The following is a 23107-nucleotide window of genomic DNA, read 5'->3' as shown; positions in this document are numbered from 1 at the left end:
AGGGATCATTTTCCTTATTGGTATTACTGATTATTGTTCATTCTAGTCTCAATTATCAGTATTAGATCATATGCAATATTATAGATATCATTGTTTTTCATATACTATAATAACTTCTGAGTATCTTGACATAAAGTTGCATGCAAGAATAGAACTGCTTCATTTTTGAAGCTAGCAATGCGGTATAGATGTACATGAAATAGGGCTGAGTGCGTGTCTCAGCATAAGCAGGAAAATGCACGTGTGTTGGTTTGGTTGGCAGTGGCAAAGAACGTGCTTTCCTTTCCAGACCACCAAAATTCTTACTGACTTTTACCCTGAGCTGTCCAGTTTCACTGCTCTCCCATGCCATAAAGATAACCCTCAACAATAAATTATCTCACTCTCCCAGTTTAGAAAACTCTCCCTTGGTTTTCCTGAAATCAGTGATTAGATTTTTCACAGCATCACATCACCAGGATGATTCTTTGAAGGGAAATTTCTATTACGAACAATGGAGGCAGGGAAAGCAAGCAAAGTGGTAAAGGAAAAAAAAAAAAAAAGCCCAGAGCAGAGTATTTCTCAGCTGGTTGTCTTCAAGTCCTTCCAGCTGTTCTCAAGATGATCTTCCATTTGAATTCCAACAAACGGGAGAGGTATTAGACACTACGCAAACCGCAACTAATTTCATCTTGGAGAGACCGTTTTGGCTGCCAACCGTGAGTCCACGCCACCTTTGGCTGATTCAGAGCCCCTTCCTTGGTCCTCTTCATTTTGACAAAGCCAGATGTCAAATTGTCCAGCAAATGGTAGTCGAGTGTCTTTTTCAATAAAGAAAGTTTATTATGACAATCTCCTGACCAGTAGATAGAAGGTGCCTTGAGGAAGAGGTACCTATTTTCTCATTCTTGTACAGGTGCCTAGTGGGCTTGAAGCAAACATAAGGGATGAGGGGTAGGTGATTTAGAAGACATAAGGATAAATAAAGTTAATTGGTACATAAAAATAAGTTTTAAATATCCCTGAGTTGGGGGATTTGATTCTGGTCACATCCCATGTGGCCATATATGGGGGCTAAGCTAGGACAGTGTCTTCACTCCCAAGGAAGAATCAAGAGTCCTGTCCAACCCCGGTTCGTTGTTCATGCTGGTGTCTGGCTCAGGAGCAGCCCTTGGGTCCTCAGTAGGCACAGAATCCACCAGGATTTTGAAGAATGAGAATCAATTCCCCACCATTCACCTGAATGTCTTTGTAGGAGGCACTGTGAGTAGTCACGTTAAAGTAGACTTTGTCCTTGAAAGCCAGATAAGCCACTCCAATGGAGTCAACAGATGTGACCTTGCTCAGGGAGAAGAGAGGTTTCCGACCCTTACGGTAATAAAGACTGAGGCTGAGCTCCTCAGAGAAGTAGCCCTTCAGGGAGACGAGGTAAAACCCGTCACAGTTGATAATGATGGAGTTGTCTTGCACCTTCATGGTTTCTTCGTTGTTTGGGGATGTGATGATGCAACCTTTCTCATTCTCACACCCTAAGGAGGGGAGGGCAAGAAGGAAAAACAAGATTACTGAGCACAGCATTGGCAACCTTCTAATCCTTCTAAAAACTTGTGAAGAGAAAGTGATAGGGAGAGGTTTTGAAAAGAAAGAAAGAAAGAAAGAAAGAAAGAAAGAAAGAAAGAAAGAAAGAAAGAAAGAGCGAGCATTGTGTTTCTGAGTGAGGGTTGGAGTCTGCTTCCCCTGTGGAATGGAAGAAGAGGCAAAGCTAATAATACTAGTGGCCCAGAGAGGTTCAGGTGCGGATGGGATTCAGAAACGGAGAGGTCATAGCAACCGGCAGTAGGCACAACAGACCAGTGGCGGGAAATGGAACTCCGAGGTTTCCCCGATTTTTCAAAACCAGGAAGGGCTGGTCATTTCAGTGCCTCCTTTCTTTTCCAACAGATAGACAAGGGCAAAGGGTAGCAAGAGGCCCCTTGCCCAGATCCTGCACACCACCTCACACCAAGCTTGTTACCGCTTCTCTATCCTCTCTCGACCTGACCGTGAAATTCAAATTTTTCATATGCCTTGGGACTGGATGACTGGCCTTTGCAAGCAGTCACTTAAGCTTAGTAAGCGTTATGCACAGAATGTCTGTGGGCTCAGTTCTGCTCAGTAAGATGCCAGAGAAAGAGCTCAGGAACACAGACCAGCTTCTCCATTTTATCTTATTGCTAGTTTTTCCTGGCAAATGCCTTGGGAAGAGTTGCCACCACAGCAGGGAGAAAATTGGGGTAAAGGAGGCTTTGGTAGCTTTGTATAGGGCCATTCCAAGTGCAAAGCAAAAAGACTAAATTTTAATTTCTACCTCACAATATCATCCTGAATGGCCAAGCAACCACATCTCGGATTCCCCATTTTCACCCATGATCCTTAGTGATAGGAAAGAACAGGTCTCCACTACCAGACATAATTCATTTAATTATTACTTTGCACTAGGTCCCGTGGGGATTAAGTTGAATTGAAAATGAGGGTTGCTGGTGGAAGGCAAGATATACTTCCTTTCAGACTCAGAAGATTGTAATAAATAAATGAATATCCATACAGAAACTACTGGTGATTGTCCTAATATTAATCGTGGATCTGAATAATGCTCTCCTGGTAGTTAGAAGATCACCTTGTCTTCATATCCAAGACATGCCCCCTCCACTCTCCTTAAGACAAAATCTTGTTCTATAATTGATTTAGTGGGAAATGATGGGTCATACGGTCAGACAGCCTTGTAAGAAGTGAAGCCTTAGTTTTCTTTCCTAAAAAATGAGAATAATTCCTACTCAGAGGGTTCGTGGAAGGAGTAAGAGAGGCATATAACGGATCAATACAGTGACAACCACATATTTGGTAATTAATTACTCTCGTCTTCTCTATACACCTTCTATGTACCTAATGAAAATGGCATGCAGGCTCTAATAATTGCAGGATTTTGTGCTTCCCAAAGGGTAAGGAGAGATTCTGTTTTTGGAAGAAATTAAGAGACTAGAAGGAAGATTCTTTTAAAAACATGAATCAGTTAAACAATACTTACTGGTAAATTGTACTCTGATACTTTGAATTGGAGGATACTGAGGTGGCACCTGAAAGAGGAAAAAGGACACGTTTTTAGGAGAAAAGAAAAAGCAAACAAATGAAACTGACAAGTCATATTCTATTAAGCAAAAATGCAGGACTATAGAAGGAATGACTTGAGAAGACACTTCGTGTTTTCTACAAAGATTAGACTCAGACTTTCTACCGCCCCCTTGTTTTCTATAACATCTCCTAAGGTAAATTAGGAATGTTCTACTCTGTCATGCAAGCATCTAAGATCTGTCTCCACTTCTGCCAAACTCTTCTCTGGTTTGTTTTGGCTCTCTGAGCCCCATTTTCCCATTTTGGATCATGGAGCATTTAATAGTCACCTTGAGAAATCCATTCAGCCATAGAGATCCCCTCATGAGCAAGGCTGTGACCAATCAATCCATCACGGCCACAAGCCCGCAGAATGTACGGGGAGTGAATTCCGGAAGCTTCCTGGCTGCTTGTTCTTTCGCTGCAACCTGGGAATAAGACTGTTGTATTTTCAGGTCATACAGGCAATAGGAACTGGTCTAATCATGCAGAGTTCAGTAGATTTGAGTGCATATATTTCTAATGTCTCTTCCTCTTCGGTTTAATGACTTGAAAAACCTAACTTGAACCAAGTGGGTGCTAAGCAGCAAAAGGGAAGTAAAATGCTAAAGAAAGCTGATAGATAAAATATCTACAGTAATCTAATGGCTAAAAGAACAAAGCAGTTCCATACGGAGCAAATTCCAAAATACATGAAGTGGGGAAAAAAGGCAGAATCATATATAAAGTATATCACCATTCATGTTAAAAAATATTAATAATGCATGTATGGGCATTGACTGTATCTGAAGGAATACCCACAAGACAGCTCATAAATGTTGCCTCTGGGAAGTGGAATTGGAAGCCTGAGGTCAGAAGTGGGAGGACGCTTACTTTTCATGATCTCCTTTTTCATATTTTTAAAATGTTTCCCCATACGCTGTGTTACCCACGAAAAAAGGAAATTAAAAACAAAACCAAAACCAAAAAGCACCACCTATTACTCCTGCCAAGAACATCTCTCCTCACAGGTTATTTTTGGCAAGACATTGTGATCAAAGGTACGGGGAGGGATTTGTTTTCATACCCTGGAGTGTGGAATCCCAGCTTCCCACTCTCCTGGCGCACAGTGGCCGCAGTCAAGCGGATTCCACTGGGACTGCCCACACAGATGAGGAATCCCCTACTTCCCTTCTAAGTCAAATCACAAACCTTACCAAGCTGAAACAGCAGGCAGCCTAGGAAGAAGAGAGAGCCTTTCTGAGCCTGCCAGTGGATGAAACCCAGAGGCCATTTAAATTCAGTGGTGAGCCCATGGATAGAGGTGTTGACTTGGGATGACATGAGAGCTTGAGGGGGTATGGTTCTGTCCCCTCTGTGAACTGTTTGTGATGCCGGAATCTGGGTCCGTCCTGCTTAAGGCAATGTTCTGAAAGAGAGCCTCTCAAAGGGCATATTACACTATCCCCATAATCCCCTGGGTAGATACAAGCCCCCCACTACTCTCCAGCTGGTTGGGCCCAGCATGAGTGGCCACGTAATTAAAATCGGAAGCAGCGTGTGGAATAGCACACCGAGCACAGGGCTCAGCACACGACAACCTCAGTGCTAGGGTCCGCCAGGCAGGTTCACGGGCATCTTGGGCAAATTTCATAACTTCCCTAGAAGTCAGTTTTTTCATTTTTAAAATTTCCAGGCATCCCTTCCAGCATTAACTGTCCCAGATTTGGCTTTTAGAAGTTGTAATTCTAGGTCAATTGTAATAAAAGAGGAAAACAGGAAGCCTCTTCATCCAAACTTACATCTAGCTCTCAGATCTAAAGTCCTCATGATTTAATTTGACTGACTCTGCAAAATCTCGAAAAGGTCCCTGCAAATCAAAGACATTTCTGAACGTTTTGAAGTACCCTGGTGAAGCAGGGTCGGTAGTCATCAAGAGGACATGCTCTGAGACCGCAACGCTGAGAGGCAGGAAGGAAAGTGCACATGACTTCCTCTCTAGGGTAGATCTGACAGAACTCCAGACTCAGCCTTCCTGTTCCCTCTCCTGAAGCTTGCCCGGTATTAGACATTTATGGATTCTCAGAAGCCTCTCATTACATCAATACCATCAAATCCAGGCAATGTTGTGAAATAAAATAAGACGTCCCTTCCTTAACTCTTTCTCCCTGCCCTTCCACAACTTTTTCCTTCATCCTCCATATTTGATTACTTCACACTCACTACCCCACTGCCCTGAAACCCCTCCACAGTGCCCAGTTCGAGACCTGCCATAGCCGGGCTCCAACCTCCTTGTCAAGCTTTATAGCCACACATATCCTGTCTGTGTCTTATGCTCTCACCAGCTGTTTTCTGTAAGCTTTTTGCTCTTGACTAGAGCCAGGTAGGATGGGACAGAGATCACAGACTTAGGAGTCAGTCTCAGTTGAAATTGTGACTTGCCTAGCTTTGTGCACTTGGAAACTTTATATATTCTTTTCTTTTCTTTCTCTTTCTCTTTCTTTCTTTCTTTCTTTCTTTCTTTCTCTTTGATACAAAACAGTAACTTTTATTCAAGTTACCACCCACCACCCCTCCAGAAATGTTCAGTTTGTTCCCTCTAATTATGAGTCTTTTATGGTTTGCCTCCCTCTCTGTTTTTAGCTTGTTTTTTTTTTTTTCCTTCCCTTCCCCCATGTTCACCTGTTTGGTTCCTTAAATTCCACATATGAGTGAAATCATGTGATATTTGTCTTTCTCTGACCGACTTATTTCGTGTGGCATAATATACTCTAATTCTATCCATGTTCTTGCAAATAGCAAGATTTCATTCTTTTTGATAGCTGAGTAATATTCCATTGTACATACCATATATTCTTAATGCATTCATCTGTCTATAGACATACTGGTTCTTTCCACAGTTTGGCTATTTTGGACATTGTTGCTATAAACATTGGGATGCAGGGGACTTTGGTCACTACATTTGTATCTTTGGGATAAATACCTAGTCGCACAATTGCTGGGTCATAGGGTAGCTCTATTTTTAACTTTCTGAGGAACCTCCATACTGTTTTCCAGGGTGGTTGTACCAGTTTGCATCCCCACCAACTGTGCAAAAGAGTTCCCCTTTCTCCACATCCTACCAACATCTGTTGTTTTTTGAGTTGTTAATTTTAACCATTCTGTCAGGTGTGAGGTGGTATCACGTATCTGTTAACCATTCATATGCCTTCTTTGGAGAAATGTCCTGGCTTCCTAGGATGAGTTTGGAAGTTTTCCTTCCCTTTCTATTTTTGGGAACAGCTTCAGAAGATTAGGTATTAATTCTTCTTTAAGTGTTATGTCCATCTAATCCACTGTGTCATTCAAAGCTATTGTTTCCTTGTTGAACTTCTGCTCAGATGATCTGTCCATTGCTGTAAGTGGGACATTAAAGACCCCTGCTATTATTGTATTATTATCAATGAGTTTCTTTAAGTTTGTTATTAATTGATTTATATATTTGGCTGCTCCCAATTTGGGGACATAAGTACTTACAATTATTAGATATTCTTGTTGGCTAGACCCCTTTATTATGATATAGTGCCCTTCTTCATCTCTTATGACGGTCTTTGGTTTAAAATCTAGTTTGTCTGGTGTAAGTATGGTTAGTCCAGCTTCCTTTTGATGTCCATTAGCATGATAGATGGTTCTCCACCCCCTCACTTTCAATCTGGAGGTGTTTTGGGGTCTAAAATGAGTCTCTTATAAGCAGCATATTGATGGGTCTTTTTTTTTTTTAAATCCATTCTGATACCTTATGTCTGTTGATTGGAACATTGAGTCCATTTACATTCAGAGTAATTATTGATATGAATTTATTGCCATTGTATTACCTGTAAAATCACTATTCCTATAGATTGTATCTGTTCCTTTCCAGTCTTTGTTGCTTTTGGTCTCTCTTGCTCCTTTTAATATTTCTTGCAGAACTGTTTACTGTTCACAAACTCCTTTAGTTCTTTATTGTCTTAGAGACTATATCTCCTTCTATTCTGAATGACAACCTTGCTAGATAAAATATTCTTGCCTGCATATTTTTTCCGTTTAGCACATTGACTATATCCATTGACTGAAGCTGATGCTTTGGAGCATTCTATGATCAGGAGACTTGGTACATGTAGGGGCCTGTGTTGGTCTTCTGATGGAGAGGTCTACTGTGCTGGCGCACAGACCTGCCCTAATAAAGGTGCCCCATGAGGTGCAGAGGGGCAGGGTTTGGTGAAAGTAACTCCAGCTTCTACTGCAGGTGCTGTGTTTCATGCTAAAGTTCAGCCATGCTGGGGGAAGGGGTGTGGAAGATGGGATTACCCCACCCTCTAGCCCCAGGGAGGGAAACTCATAGCTTCACTGTTCAGGAGGCCCTCATGGAAAAATGAACAATTTCTTCTTCTGTGTCCCAGTTTTCGTTAGATCCCTGCCCTCAACCTGTCTGTGCCCAGCCATCAACATGCCCAGGGTCACAGTTCTCCTGTATTTTATCTCCAGCCAGTGGTTGGGATTCAAAACAACAAATCCTAAAGTACCTGGCAGGGTGTGGACCCACTCTCTTCTGGAGGAGAGCCTCACAGTGCCATGCTGGGCACCTTTCTGTTCCAGAAAAACAGTCTGGAAACATTATATACTATTTCTGATCATTAGTTTTTAGCTCTGTGAAAATAAGGCATAATATTACTATTGGACTATTTCAGATGACTGTAAAGTTTAAGTAAGATAACATGTGAACGCACCCAACAGTTAGTCTGGCAAGCATTTGAAAAATACTCTATTTCTTTATTCTCTCTGCCAAGAATGTCCCTCCAGCTGCGTCTACTCATCAAAATATCACCACCTTCAAAGCCTAAATCAGATCCCTGATTTTTGGCTTCTGCACCCCCACAGCAAGTGTTTAAAGTCACTCTCTTCACATGGATGTTTATAGCAGTTTTGTTCATTATTGTTAGAACCTGGAAGCAGCTAAGATATTCTTCAGTAAGCGAACGGGTAAGCATACTGTGACCCGTCCAGCCACTGCACTGTCTTTCAGCGCTAAAAAGAAGGAAGCCATCAAGCCATGAAAAGAGGTGGAGGTATCTTTTTTTTTTTCTTTTTAAGAGTTTATTTATTTATTTGACAGACAGAGATCACAAGTAGACAGAGAGGCAGGCAGAGAGAGAGAGGAGGAAGCAGGCTCCCTGCTGAGCAGAGAGCCCGATGTGGGGCTCGATCCCAGGACTGTGGGATCATGACCTGAGCCCAAGGCAGAGGCTCAACCCACTGAGCCACCCAGGTGTCCCGAGGTGGAGGAATCTTAAATATATATGACTAAGTGAAAGAAGCCAATCTGAAGGGGCTACATACTGTATGATTCTACGCATCAAACATTCTGAAAAAGACAAAACCACAGAGACAGTTAAAGATCAGTAATTTCCAGGAGTTAGGGAGAAGGGAGAGATGAATATGTAGAGTAAAAACGTTTCAGAGCAGTGAGACTATTATTTGTGATACTGTAATGGCGGGTACATGCCATTATTCAATTGTTAAAACCCATAAAATGTATAACACCAAGAGTGAATCCTAAAATTAAAAAAAAAATAAAGTAAAAACACTCTACTGACTTCCATTCTACACTGGATAGAAGTCTCATCTGCTCTACAAGACTATTTAAGTGTGTGATGCTGGTAAACGGTACCACCTTGCTGATTTTCAGTTTTTTTCATCTGTAGAGTGGAAATGGTAAGATCTATATCTTAGAGCGTTGTTGTGAAGACTGAATGAGCTCATGTTTTGTGAGTCTTCAGTATGTGGCCTGGAACAGTGAAAAGAGTTGACAAGTGTCAGCTATTATTCCTGGGTGCACATGGAAGACAAGATCCATATCACGTTCTTAATTTATTCTGTACAACATCAGTCAAGCATCATGTATAACGACAGAATCAAGGAATTAATAAAATACTGAATAAAGACTACCAACATCCCTGAAATATTCGCTCTCTGGCTCTCTGTAGCCCAAAGAAAAGGATCTGGGCTTCATGAGAAAGATTACCAGAAAACAATCAGAGATACTTATTACCCACATGCAAATAAACATGGTCTTTTTTATATCACGAAAAGCAAAATCCTCAGATCCTCTCCAAATACTAAAAGAAATAGGAAAATATCAAAGGTCCCAGTGAGCTTCCACATAAGAACAAGCTGTAGAATAAAGATTCTTCAATCTGGAAAGTCTGAAGAGCCCACGTCATTCTCAAAGGTGAATGTAGGGCTGGTGCATCAGAGAAAGTCCAGTCCTGGTGTTTGAATGAACTGGTCTCGGAAGCATGAGTATAAAAGAAATCATCTCCTTGCTGTAAACAAGAAATGTTTTTTCTACTGAATTATTCAGTAATTGATTGAATAATATGATTGCCATATTATTTGGTGGTTTGACACAGCATTAGCAATTACAGAGTATCTGTTGTATGGCAGGCATTAGAGTCAACTCTGGGAACAGAGAGGAAGAGAACAGACAATTCTTATTTTGACAAACTTATATGCCAGTTGAGGAAACAAAACCCTTCCTCTACATAAAACCTTTACTAACGGTCAATAGACAGTATATCCCATAAGGTTCCAGAGAACAAAAAAAAAAAAAGAAGAAGAAGAAGAAATGAAAAGAAAAACAAAGAAAAAATCACTGCAGGCTTTGGCAGCTCAAGGAGGAAAGACATGACAGAGGCCTTGAAAGAGGAAAAGGAACCAGAGAAGCAAAAGATATTCTATGGAAGGAAGGTCTAGGAATGAGACCATTCTTGGCATTCAAGAAAAAGAATAAAAATTCAACATGCCGTGCACTAGGTTATTCTTTCTCAGATTCATTACCTCATTTGCTGTGCAAAATAATCTTCGTAAGTATGAATAATAATTACCCATGTTTTACAAATAGGAAAATGAGAATGAACGCTGTTAAGAACTTGCTCACGAATAAGCAGGTATTAACTTGAGTTTGGTTGAACTCCAAGTTCCTGATAATAACCCTTCTCTTATCCTAGACCATCTTAGAGAGAGAGAGAGAGAAAAGCCCTATGAAAATAATGTCTGATGGTCCAAGATTAATTTGAAATATTTTCATCAACAGTATTGATCAAGACTAACATATTAGGTTTTAAATAGTTGTTAAAATATTCAGATATATCTCAAAATATCCAGAGGTTCTTCAGGGGGAAAAAAAATAAAGCTCTTCAGCCAATTCTACAAGGTTGTCCGCATAGTACAGGTTGGCAAAACTTTTAGCTCAGCTCTGATTAGGTACAATTGTCCTGGCAAGGAGCAGCGGGCCCATGAATAAGTATAAAGTAGGCAGCAAGCAGGTGCTACAAAGAAGAGCCAGAATTTGGTCCTTTCCTGGCCTCTCTTAGCATCTTGCATACTGACTTGTCCAAAAACATGGTGAGGTAATGTCTAGTGTCTAGAGCTTACCCAGCACTATGTACCATGTTCCCAAAAAGGTGACGCTTATTTAAAGAGCTCATCTTTGGAGTGTGAGTTTCTAATTCTGACTCATTGGGATGTGGCATGAGGCTGCCAACTTTGTACTCATTTGGCAATTGTCCTCGAGAGGGGCGTCTGTGGCGAGAGGGAATGATACTCATCAAATGTTGAAGCAGGAAGTGGGCTCTGCATTCACTGTGTGGGCCTTGCCCTTCCTCCCTTGGTATCGGGATAGTGTCGAGATCCGACGTGGGAGTGCACAGGGGTATGCGTCAGTGTTGGATGGTGGGGAAACAGATCTCTGAAGGGGACTCCCCAGTTCACCACGCCACCCCCACTGGGATGTGAGCCACTCCTTTCCCAACCTTCATGTCAAGAGAAGAGACCTGAGAGATCTTGAGAGTAAAACCTCGCAAGCTGTCAGGGTATGTAGCAAGGAGCCTCTGAAAATATGGAAGTTTCCACACTTCACTCATTACAACAGGCTGGGAAAGTAGACTCTCACCCTGGTGCACTTAATGTGTCCTCAGTGGAAAGAGCCTCCTTGCGAGGGGCCCACCTCTTATCACTCAGAGGGGAAAAAAAAAAAATGAGAAGAATGGGCAAAAACTGGTTCTTTGGCCAGAGAGGCATCTCCATTCAGAAAAACTTATTCCAAAAGCCATGTTTTTTAAAGATGAAAATGTGTGACTTTGAAAACCTCTTTGAATAGGCTTTTGTGCTTTAATGAACACAAAGAAAAGCCATTTTAATTGTCATCCAAACACTCTCTTTCTGCATTCCCATGGCCACCAGCACCTTTTTGCTGTAATCTCTCTCTACTACATAGCCCATTCCGTACTCTAAATGTAGCCTGCTCTCTTTAACCACTTCCACTCTTCCTGTCAAGTTTGCTTAGTAATGGATAGCCCTCCAAAAGGAACTTACTAACCCTCTCCTCTCTATCTCAGAGAACAGAAACTGTGATTTCATGGTCCTGAATGCTTAGCAATTAACAAATTCCTGAGAGGAATCTAGGTATTCAGGTTAACAACCAAATGAAAAAGCAAAAGCATCCATGTAACCTGAGCACACTTTCACAATTATCTGATTGACCTAACGCGACCAATTCTTTATATCCTCAAGGGAAAGATTTCCTTGTATCTGGGTTTCCCTTTCCACACTGGAAAGTCCTCAGAGTACACTGACAGAGGGATCTCATTTCCAAGAGCTCCCTTCCTCACCACAGTGACTGAGTTAAGTCTCCACTATAATATCCTTGTTAGCAGCTTAGTCTCTAAGTAGCTGGAAGGGTCCGTTTACAATGTACCAGCTGCATTTTCATAAGTCTTACCATGCCTCAGACATAATGGCTTATCAATAAATGTTTGCTGAGCTAAGGTGGAACTTATCCCCTTAGACAATGCCCAGACCTTAGCATGAGACTCCATAATCACGTAATATCAGACACAGGCTCTAGCCAACTCTATACATTGCTCAAGGTTTTTTGGAAATGGCCCTATTCATCCTTGAGTACAAAGGGAGTTGCAAAATTATTACAATCAATCTCTTTCTATTTGAAGTCACTCATTCCCCCATCTCACTTGCTGTACAAAAAGCAAGGACCGTTGCTTTGGGAGGGCAACCTAGTAGAGCAGATAAGGCATTGATCTGGGAATAGGAACACCTGGGTCTTGTCTTAAGCCAGAGCAAGTCCTTTCCCTTCCTCAGTTTCTAATTTCCTCATCTTGATGTCCAACCTCAGTTAAACTGGTAGAATGAACGGTATAGAATAAAAAGTACTTATTCACACTATGGACGGACTAAGCAATGCCTACAGACACTTCCATGTCCCAGAGCAGGCCAATCACAACATTCAAAAGAGAAATCCCAAGAGATTGGGTGATAAGAAGACCTTTTGAACAGAAGATCTTTTCAACACTATAAATCCTTCTACTGTAATAAAAACAGCAGGCCTCCTCCCCAAGCGGCTCCCTCTGATGGTTAGTGAACAATCACAAATATCTCTAGTGCTGGCTGTGCAGTGAAGCTCTTAGCCTCATTTGCATGAGCCTAAATGATCCTTAACCTGTATTCTGGTGCAAACTGAGATTGGTGGCTGGTAAAAATCATCAGTGGGATGTTGATGGTGGTGACAATGACAATGAAATTTTAAATTAAAGCCTTCTTAAGGTCTGGTATGAAGATAGATAGGTAGATGGATAGATAGATGGATGGATAGATAATAGAATCACAAGCATTGGCATAGATGTAGATAGTGGAATATTATGTCACCATAAAAAGGATGAAATCTGGGACCCCTGTGTGGCTTAGTCTGCCTTCAGCTCAGGTCATGATCTCCGGGTCCTGGAATTGAGCCCCACCTCAGGCTCTCTTCTCACTGGGGAGTCTGCTTCTCTGTCTCACTCTCCCTCTGTGTTTTCTCTCTCTCTCCCTTTCAAATAAATAAATAAAATCTTTTAAATAAAAGGACATGGATACACCTAGAGAGTATTACACTAAGTGAAATAAGTCGGGCAGAGAAAGACAAATACCATATGATTTCACTTGTATGTGGAATCTAAAAAAAAAAAAAGAATAAACACAAGCAGAATCAGAGCGATGAATACAGAGAACAAGTTGATGGATGTAGGGGGATGGGAAAAATGGGTGAAAGGGAGTAGGAGGACCCGGCTTCCAGTTATAGAATGAATAAGTCAGTGGACTAAAAGGCACAGCATAGGGAAGGTAGTCAGTGATACTGCAGTCGCATTGTTTGGGGACAGGTGGAGGGCCTAGCAAATGTATAGAGAAGTTGAGTCACTATGAGGTGTACACCTAAATGAATGTGACATTGTGGGCCAACTACATTCAAATTAAAAAATTTTTAAAAAAAGAAAACGAAAGACTTTCTGATAATGAGTGGTAGAGAAACAAAGCACCTAAGGCAAAAGAAAAGTATGCTTGCTTTGTAATCGCAGTCAAGAAACCAGGTATCGAAGCAGGTAGGTAACTTTCTCTGAAACCTCTTAGTGAAATTTCTTACTATACCCCACTCGGTTATCCAGTGCTTCTCACACATAGTGCGACTGCTTCTTTAACCCTCCTGTTTCCCCGCTGTGTCGGAAAATCTGGGAGGGCAAGGAAGACCGTATGTTGGAAACCACCGCTTTCTCTGTGTCTGACAGGTAACCGTCCCTCCGCAGATATTGCTAAACAAGTAAGCGAACACGTAGTTCTTAATGAGTTGAACAAGTGCCCCGCGTTCGTGTCCACCTGGCACCTCAGAAAGTGACTCCATTTGGAAATAGGGTCTTCGCAGATGTAGTTAATTAAGTTAACATGAGGCCAACTAGATTCGGGCGGACCCTAAATTCAGTATGACTGGTGTCCTTCAAGTAAGAAGAGAGGACATGGTGATACGCGCAAGAAGGTGATCAAGCAAAAAGGGAGGCAGAGCTGGGGGTCACACAACTACAAGCCGAGAAACACCAGCGACCTCTAGGAGCCACTGGAAGCTAGAAAGAGCCAAGGAGGGGGTCTTCTTGAGAGCCTGCACAGGGAGAATGGCCCTGCCAGCACTTTGATTTTGGACTTCTACCCTCCAGAACTGTGAGAGAACAAATTCTGTTAAGACACCTAGGTGATGGTAATTTACTATGGCCACCCTACAAACAAATACATTGTTGAATAGGTATTTGAAATAGTGAACAAATCACACTTTCACATTAAAGTAAATCTTCAATTCAGAGTGTGATGGACTAGAAAGGTGCAGGGAGATTATACAGTTGAATCTCATTATTTTTAAAAAAATATCAATGAAAGAGAAAATAAGGCTCAGAGAAATAATGAGTTAGTGCCCAAACTATGAATAGACCACATATGCAATACTCCAACTTATAAAAATAACCTGTAAGTTATTATGTGACTGGAAAGCTTCATTGGTCATGTTATCAACATCTGCATAAGTAGATTTAACTCTCCTCTGAAAAAGAATCTTCTTCCTCCATACCAGGTTGTAAATCCTTCCCTTAATTTTTCTTCAAAATCTACTGATGTCAGAAAAGGAAACAAATTTTAAAACAGGCAGACAAAATATTTAAAGTTTAGGGTCATGGAGTCATGACCAGGACTAGAATTTAGACCTAGTCTTAATTTCTTTTCTTTTCTTTTTTTTTTTTTTTTACATTTTATTTATTTATTTGAGAGAGAGAGAGAGCGAACACAAGCAGGTAGAGAGGCAGATGCAGAGGGAGAAGCAGACTCCCCACCGAGCAGGAAGCCAGATGCGGAGGGACTCGAATGTGGGGCTCAACCCCAGGACCCTGAGATCATGACCTGAGCCAAAGGCAGATGCTAAACCGACTGAGCCACCCAGGCGCCCTGCCCCTCCAGTCTTAATTTCTAACCCTGACTTTTCTACATAAACCTAGGAAAGTCTCTCATGCCTCAAATTTCCTCATTGCAAAAACACCTAACTTCCTCCAAAGTGGTAATGAATTAGAGAGGACAAAAGTAGGGGAAAAATCTGCAAGATGAGGGGCTATTATTGCAAGTAACAGCAGGAGTGACACCCATCCGTTATCCCTGCAAAAGAGCTTTGAGTTCCCAGTCTTCATCAGATACAAGGTCAAGTTACGAACTTTCAGGGCGTTGGAAGCTGAAAACATTAGGCACCCAACACACAAGTAATTCAAAATATATTTTGTATTACTGAACTATAAAATGTGTTTTACAACTTACTTTATAACCCAACAGGTTTTTATGTTTGCCCTCAATGACTGTCGTGCTGCTTGCTTGTGTTTTGTGATACTGTCGTTTTCATCCAGATCTTTGATGGTTTCTGTGGTTCTCTAGGCCTGTGCCCTAGCTCTAGCTTCAGAGAAGCCCAGCCCTGAGGGTCCATCATCTACACACGGGACCCTCCCTTCTCCACAGATACAGGGCAATGCTTTGGCAATGGTTTTCTATCCACAGGCACTTATTACATTAGTGTTGTGAGCATTAAGCTTGAGTGTTCATTTATTTTTCTGTCAGAGTATGTTCTTAAGTACCATTTACACGTTAGCAAAGCTAGACAAATGTCTACATATTTACAACCCACCTAAGGAACATTTTAGAATGAAGGTCTGCTGAAAGGAAAAATAATTTTTAATTACGCTAATCAGATCCCCAGTGTTTTCAGTATTGTGAACAAGACAACATGCCTTTTCTAGACATAATTTTCTACCCATTTCGGCAACCAAGTCATTGGAGAATGGAATGAAATACATCAGACTGGGGCTGGGGGGATGGAATAGGCCATGTTCTAAGTGTGTAAGTTAGGTCTCTGAACCCCTGTCAGCCACTAACCCTAATAACACCGTATACCTTCATAAATTCTCCCCTTCATCCTTCCTTTCCTCTCTAACACAGTCATGAGCTCTTAGAAATCTACGTTCAAAAATGCTAGAATTATTACAAGGATTTGTTTGTTTGTTTTTAATTGTATAAATTTCAGTAGCAAAGTCAAGCTTCGTGAAGTTAAGGTTAACCTTCCCTATGATATGGTTTCCGAGGTTTGAGTTATGGGGTGTTTGTCCAGGTGTAGAAGTGCCACAAAGTAGATATTTTAGTGGTGCTCTGGCTGTGGAAGCAAGTCCAGGAATAATCATAGACTCGGCATTTGCAGAGCTCGATACCGCAGCATTCGCTCCTCACAGAAGCCAAGTTCCAGCTTTGGAAATGATTAAATGATGCTCTGGGAATGTCACAGAATTTACCCAGGGTCATGGAGTTGGAAGGCTGGACTGGACAAGTCGTCTGGTTCCTGGTCCATCACACTGTCATCTATACCCCAACAGCTCCTTCAGAAGTTTGAGAAGATTTGTTTTGTCCTATAAGGAAGTGTTTTCATTCTTTCACTTGAAAAAGTATGGATATCAAAAGTATGGCGACTTCAGACAACACACAAGCTATAGGAAGCCAGGACCACAAGCTTCACCTGTGACTGGGGAACAACCTTTCTACTCTGTATTTCTCTTGTTTCCTTTAACTCACTAAACATAACATAAAAACATCGTACATGGTTCCCCTAACCTAGCTACCTCCAGCTTAACATTCGTTTTCCATGAGTAAAGAATCTCTGAAAAGGGTGGAAAACTTCAGTTTCTCTAAGAGTAAAGGGCACGAGAGTAATTGCTCTTAGAAGAAGTAGAATTGGAAGGGCAGGGTGGGCAGCCCTGGGCAAGGCTGGGTCTACTCCGTGCTAGTAGCTAGGGGCTGAGATCAGAGAAAAGGAACTGGGAGATTACACTCCTGGGTCTATACTGAGACCCTTTTGCTCACTTCCCAAATCTCCTGTGTCTGTGTGTGTGTGTGTGTGTGTGTTTCTGTACCTGTATACATATGTGGCATTTTCCAGCCTGATCTCTGGCCACATTACTCTGTCCTATTTTGAGTACATGGGTCAGAACATGTATCTACATTTGTCATCAAACGCTGTGTAAATAGTGAACCACATCGGGCCCCCCAACGTGTTCATTCTCTCACACGTGGATCAGCACTTGGGTCCTGAGAAAAACTTTCTAATCTGGTAATTCGAAGCCCTCAGGAAAAGAGCAGGCGCTCTTGCAGAAAACGGGAAAGCCGAGAATGGTTAGTTTTACTGTGGTGCCCCCTAGTGCTGCAAGAGATGTGACTCACTCTCTCACTTGCCAATAGGTAGACCACAGGAGAGAAGCGAAATTTGGAGAAGCAAAAATTTTAGTAATTTGTCCTGTATTCTCTTTTGCATAGAGTAGAGGGAAGTGTGCTCCTTTAGCATGAGTCACAAGACCTTTTGTGATCTGCCCCCGCCTAGGTTTTCAGCCTCACCTTTTGCCACTTTCCCCTATGAACACTCAACTTCAACCACTCTGAACAAATTGCGGTTCTACCGAGGAAGCCTTCTGCCCCTGTCCAAGGCCACCATCTGTCTTGTCCATTGAAAGAATTTCCATTCCTCCTTCTAGTATTAGCTGAAGCACTAGCTGCTCCCCCAGCTTCTACCATCTCTGAGTTTCTGGGGGTTTATCTGTAAATAGACTATGTCCGATGCCTGCTCAAAAATCCAAAGATTCTCTTGTGTTTTTTATTAGTACTTCCCCTGAAGACCTGAAAATAATTAATGACAAGTTTAGTTCAACACTTCAGACGTTTCTTTTTCACTCTCACAGAATTGCTTATGAAATGCAAACTCAGATGTATTGGAAATCACTTATTTGCATGTCTGTCATTTAAAAAAAGAATTTCTAAAAAAATGTGTTCGTTTACATGGGGATGCATTTAAACTGAGTTAATCTGAGACAAGATTTCTTCAGGCAAAAACACCTCTTTTTCTTCCTAATTGATACGAATAAAAAAATCCAAGTTACTGCCTGAAACTTGGTTGGAAAACTATGAGTTCTAATTCTGGGCATCACTGGTACAGAAGAGATCACTCACTTTCCAACTACCCCCACTCTGTTCTTTCCAGCAGTTTAACTGGTGGTAAGAGTATAAACCTTTCACTGTGGGATTTGCTGAAGAATTATCACTAAAAGCCCTCACATACATTAAGTGCTACATTAAAGGTGGTACAAACCTTGGGAAAGCTTCAAAAGCCCTAAGGCACACAGATAAATTTTTTTTTAAAGATTTTATTTATTTATTTAGGAGAGAGAGATAACAAGAGAGAGAGCAAGCAGGGGTGGGGGGTTCGTGGAGAGAAAGAGAAGCAGACTCTCCACCTAGCAGGGAGCCCAACGCGAGGCTCGATCCCAGGACCCTGGGATCACGACCTGAGCTGCAGGCAGACGCTTAACTGACTGAGCCCCATGTGGATATAATTTACAAAAGCTTTGCACATTATAGGTCAGCTCTTTTCTGCCATTGTTCCCAGCTGACAATACAGGTACAACTGGGAGCCTCCTACTTTAATGGCAGTCCCAGTAAATATCCAAACAATGTGTATTGGTTCTGGTGAAAGAAACACTTAGTTTGATAACTTGTATCCTCAATATACTTCTAGGACAGACACTTCTTTCCCCTTTCAAAATAAGACATTTCCCTAGCCCAGAACAGGTGATGCAGAGAAGCATGTGGTATATAAGTAGGTACAGATTACAAATACATGTGCAAAATTTATTTCCTCCAGTCCCTTCTTAAGAAGCAGGAAATTCATAAGCTTAGACACAAAGGTCGATTTACTTACATTTTGTATTTCTCAAATCCTCATACACGTTCTATAAATTTATATATATAAATTACATACTCACAGCATATTGAGCTGGGAGAGTTCTTTCTGATCATGTGATCCAACTGCCTTGTGTTAAAATGAGTAAATCAAGGCCCAAAGAGGGAAGTTACAAGGAGGAGAGGGTAAGACCTATCTTTTTTCTAGTATCTCAAAAACGAAGACTTCTGCTTTTCACATAAGTCAATACAACTTAGCAGAGTTGTGAGAAAACAAAGTTTACTAAATAAACTTCATTGAAGGGAAAGTCCACTGTCAAATGCAGTTTAACAGTTATATCTGTATTATTGGTTTTTTTACAGACTTCTACATGGAGGCAGTTATTTTATAAAGCTAAAAGTTAAATCTGGGAAATTAGGAAAAATCACGATTATTCTCCAAATACATTTTCCTACAGTGAAAGAGATCCAGTTCAGCTGGACAAATGATCAACATTTAAGCTCAGTTTCACCCCTCAGACACATCACTGGAATATTATGTTTTGTAAAATAGACATTGGATTTATATCACCACCTACCCCTTCCTTCAACCAAAATTCCAATCTTATCAACGAGTTTAGGAAGGCTACCAGTCTAGGTCCCCTTTCCATCAGCTACACTACACCCCTCGCTCCCACACACAAACTGCCCCCAGCACCCCATTTGATCAAATTCCAGGGCGAACACACATGACCCATCTATGCTAGCCTTCCCCTTAATAGACTACATGAGATGACATGTAAGGACCCATTGTGCTGCCCTGGGTCCTACAACAGTACAATAAATGACGTTAGCTATGACAGTCTAGCTAAGAAATAAGAAAAAAAATTAAAGGTGATGTGCAGTGAAGAATTTCAAATATCTGTGTCCCCCAAATTTTGTACCGCAAGTATATGAGAGCACATTTCTTGAGCAAATGGATCTAACATACCTCCTGTGTCTTTGCTTCTATTTCTGTGCCAGGACCAGAGAAAGCTAATCCTCTCCCAGAGATGGGCTCAGTGAATTCTAGCATCCTGGAAGCCCGCAGTCAGCTTTCCCTCCAGGCTCTGTCACAGAGACACTGGGCGACTTGCCAGAAAGGACTTCTCTCCTTCTCAGCATCTCTTAGGTATTCACAGTCTCTGGCAGACTGCCACACGCTGGCTCTCTGTTTCACCTTTTCCCCTGTCCTGCTCGGAGCCCCAGGGCAACTGTTGGGTCTTGACTGGGTCGCCTGCCCTGTCTTTCTGTCACCCCACAGTGTGAGGAAATATGTGCACTGTGGTTGTCTGAAAAAACGCTCTCAGGGCTCCCAGACCTGGTGAACGCACTCAGCTGTTCTATTTCAGGTCAATCTCTTTGTTTTCTTCTCAGAAAAGCCTAATTCCGGTCTAGGTCTTAGGCACCCTGCCATGGACACATTCCTCCTCTGCCCACCCCTCCCCCCAGTCGCCTACACTCATTTCATCCAAGGGGCTCTGCACGGGGAAGGAGATAGGTGACAAGACCAAGAGAGCACTGGCACGTTGTTGTGCTCCCCGGTGTGCAGACCTGACGCGATACCAGCTACACGTTTGGAATTTAGGAACATGAGCCCTCTCCGCGGTACACTGATCACAACCACACTCCCACCAGCCTCCGTGCACCAAAAACCCCGACTTCCTGTAGACAAAGACAAGCCCAGGCATTGGTTAGGACTCTGCTTATCTTATCCTGGTCTAATTTGAGGTACCCAGTCTCTGACACGGCTATCAGAAACTAAAGTTCCCCTTGTCTCACCTTTACCAGAGAGAGACTTTTGTAACCTAAAATGACCTGCCAAGGAACCAAACTCTCAGACTGGCCCCACCAAGGGAATGTGGGAAGACTCTAGATTTATTTTCTCTTCAGTGGAATCTCCTGCAGCTGAAACCTCCTTAAAGACCAAAAAATGTTTGTAGCTATGAACAAGTAAGTAAGAAAAAATGTAGAAAGAACCAGAACAAAGAGAAGGAAAAAGAGAAAGAACATCTTCATTAAGTGGGAGAAATAGTTAGATAATCACCCACTACATAATGCACTGGAAAAAGTGGGAAAAGGCAAAGCGATGCATATAAGTTGTGACTGGCAGAAAGAGAGTGAAAAAAACAATCTCTGATTAAGTTATCAGGGCAGTTCTTTGGCCATATGCAGACACACACGTGAACACACGCCTCTCTGCCCTTAGAACCCATAGATGAGCTATTGAAAGGACTTAGTACCAGTGCCTTAAGCATTCTTCCAACAGCAAATCTCCTGTGGGCTTTATGAATACAGTGGGAAAGTGGATTTCCTTTTTCATAAATTCCCTGATCAGATGCGTAGTAGCAGAATTTGGCTAAAGCAGGTATATCAGTGATTCCAGGTTTCAGAGTGAGAGCTCATAAAGCAATACCAGATTTCCTGCATGGCAAGGACAAGAAGGAGGAGGAGGAGAAAAAACAGAAGCAATGCACTTGCCCTACCTACCTCTACTGTGCCCCACCACTGCCCCTACTGAAAAGAGGGAAGGAAAGGAGAGACAGCAGGGTGTTTGACCACACTCTACAGTCCCTGAGGGGCAGGCTGGGGCCAATGAACAGTTTGGGCACCGGAGTATTTCCAAGTGCCTGGAGCTGGCTAGAGCTGCCTCAGCATGAGCTGGGAGGGAGGGATGGGGAAGGTGCCCAGGGGAGCATCCGTCTTACCTGGGAAGCATAGAAGTGCAGGCAGATGTAGGTGAAACACAGGAGCAGCCCCAGCGCCTGGATCACAGCTGCCCCCAGCAATAGCTTGTTCTTCTGGAGTCTTCGCCCTGGTGCGCTTCCCACATTCTCGTCCAGGGGTTGGACCCCTTCCATCTTCACGGTTTGGATGCAAGGAAGAGGAAAACTGTGGCAAAGGGGAATCTGAGGGAGACTGACCTCTTCTCCACAAGGAAGGAGATGGAGAACAGAGCCTATCAATCAGAAAATACACAGAGGTCCCAGGGCCAGAGAGAAGAGGCGATTGAGAGAGCACAACGCACTCTCTCAGTTTTAACACCGCAGCTTCTGCAGGCAGGCGGGGGAACTTCTCTGTGACTAATCTGAATTTCCCCTTTACTTTCTTTCTTTTTTTTCTCTGGGCGAACAGGGAGTTGTTTTTGTGGCATTCCAGTTCTGATTTGAGTGACTGTGAAATGACAGTCATACAAGTGTGCTAATTTCTTAATTTCTCATTGCACCAGTAACCAAATTGTGGGTCACTGATGGAGATAAAAATCATCATCCGTTGATGTAGGAGTTCCTCTGTCCCTTCCCTGAGGCGTCTCTCAGACCATAGAAGAGATTTGAGGAAAACGTCGGTCTTAATTGCTCATCTGCTCGTCCCTGGGTAACTAAGCGCTGAACCGTCGGACAGATAGACGCGTGTGTATAAAGGCACATCCAGACCCTTCCTGAGATGAAAAAGAGAAAAGAAGAAAGCAGGACGGTGGTCATGTAGCAATAAAGGAGTGAGATCCTCTGGTTTTAGTACATTACATTCTAATAAATATTGAGCATCCCCCTTATCAGACACTGTGCTAGACAGCCTTACGATCTTTTTCTCAGTTCATCTCTTGAGGCAAATTTAATAAACATTTACATGATTAATTTTAAGCATAACGGAGAAGAAGCAGAAGAGTATCCTGACTTTTCCCCCTTCCTTCCGCTTTTCCTTTTCCCCTTACATAATTTTTGTGTGAATGAAGAAATGAATAGATTGAAATAGATTGTTCCTTCCCTTGAGGTCAGGGGTAGGTGGGACTCAGAACTTGGAAAGTAAGAGTATTCTACCAATAGATGGGCACTCCTTACCCTTGAGCACGGAAATAAATGATGAAATGATTTATAACGTCAAGTCCAGATTGACAGATATTTACTGGATACAGAGTAAACCCAGCGCTGGACTGGAGACCATGGGGCTGCAGGGGAGGGGACGTTTAAGGCAGGATTCTGTTTCTTCTATAGGCAAATACGTCTCTCTGAGCTCCCCAGGAGCCACTCAACAGATATTCAAAGAAAGAAGGGGGGAAAGTCTATTTCGATATCAACAATATGAAATGATATATCAACTTAATTTTATGGAAAGTGAGTATTAGGCATATTGCAAAGAGAAGCAGTTTGTGGAAAGTGGAAAATACTTTTATGATTACAGCATAAATCAGAGAAAGTATGAATTAATATCCTCATTATAATCATTATGCCTTGCACTTGGGGAACACTTTGGTCTTCAGACATTCAAGTTTTTGTCTGGAAGATAAGGTAACACTATCATAGACACCAAGCCAAAATTAAAAAGCAAGTTCCATTGGAACTTATCTCTA

At 42.1% G+C, this 23107-nt stretch overlaps 1 protein-coding gene across 1 annotated transcript; it reads right to left on the bottom strand.

Annotated features, from left to right (window-relative positions):
* Positions 1-243: 243 nt before the first annotated feature.
* TNFSF4 (TNF superfamily member 4) lies at positions 244-21951 on the bottom strand. The gene is given in 6 exon segments (XM_032862968.1): positions 244-1508; positions 3044-3092; positions 21468-21711; positions 21713-21753; positions 21755-21882; positions 21885-21951. Coding segments are annotated over 6 exon segments (879 nt in total). The 3' UTR covers positions 244-1158.
* Between the last annotated feature and the right edge of the window lie 1156 nt (positions 21952-23107).

The sequence above is a fragment of the Lontra canadensis genome, unplaced genomic scaffold, assembly GCF_010015895.1.
Source record: "Lontra canadensis isolate GAN:19392208 unplaced genomic scaffold, GSC_riverotter_1.0 scaffold24, whole genome shotgun sequence".
Lineage (NCBI taxonomy): Eukaryota > Metazoa > Chordata > Mammalia > Carnivora > Mustelidae > Lontra > Lontra canadensis.
Note: the sequence above shows the minus strand (reverse complement) of the source record. Positions and strands in the feature narration are given on the sequence as shown.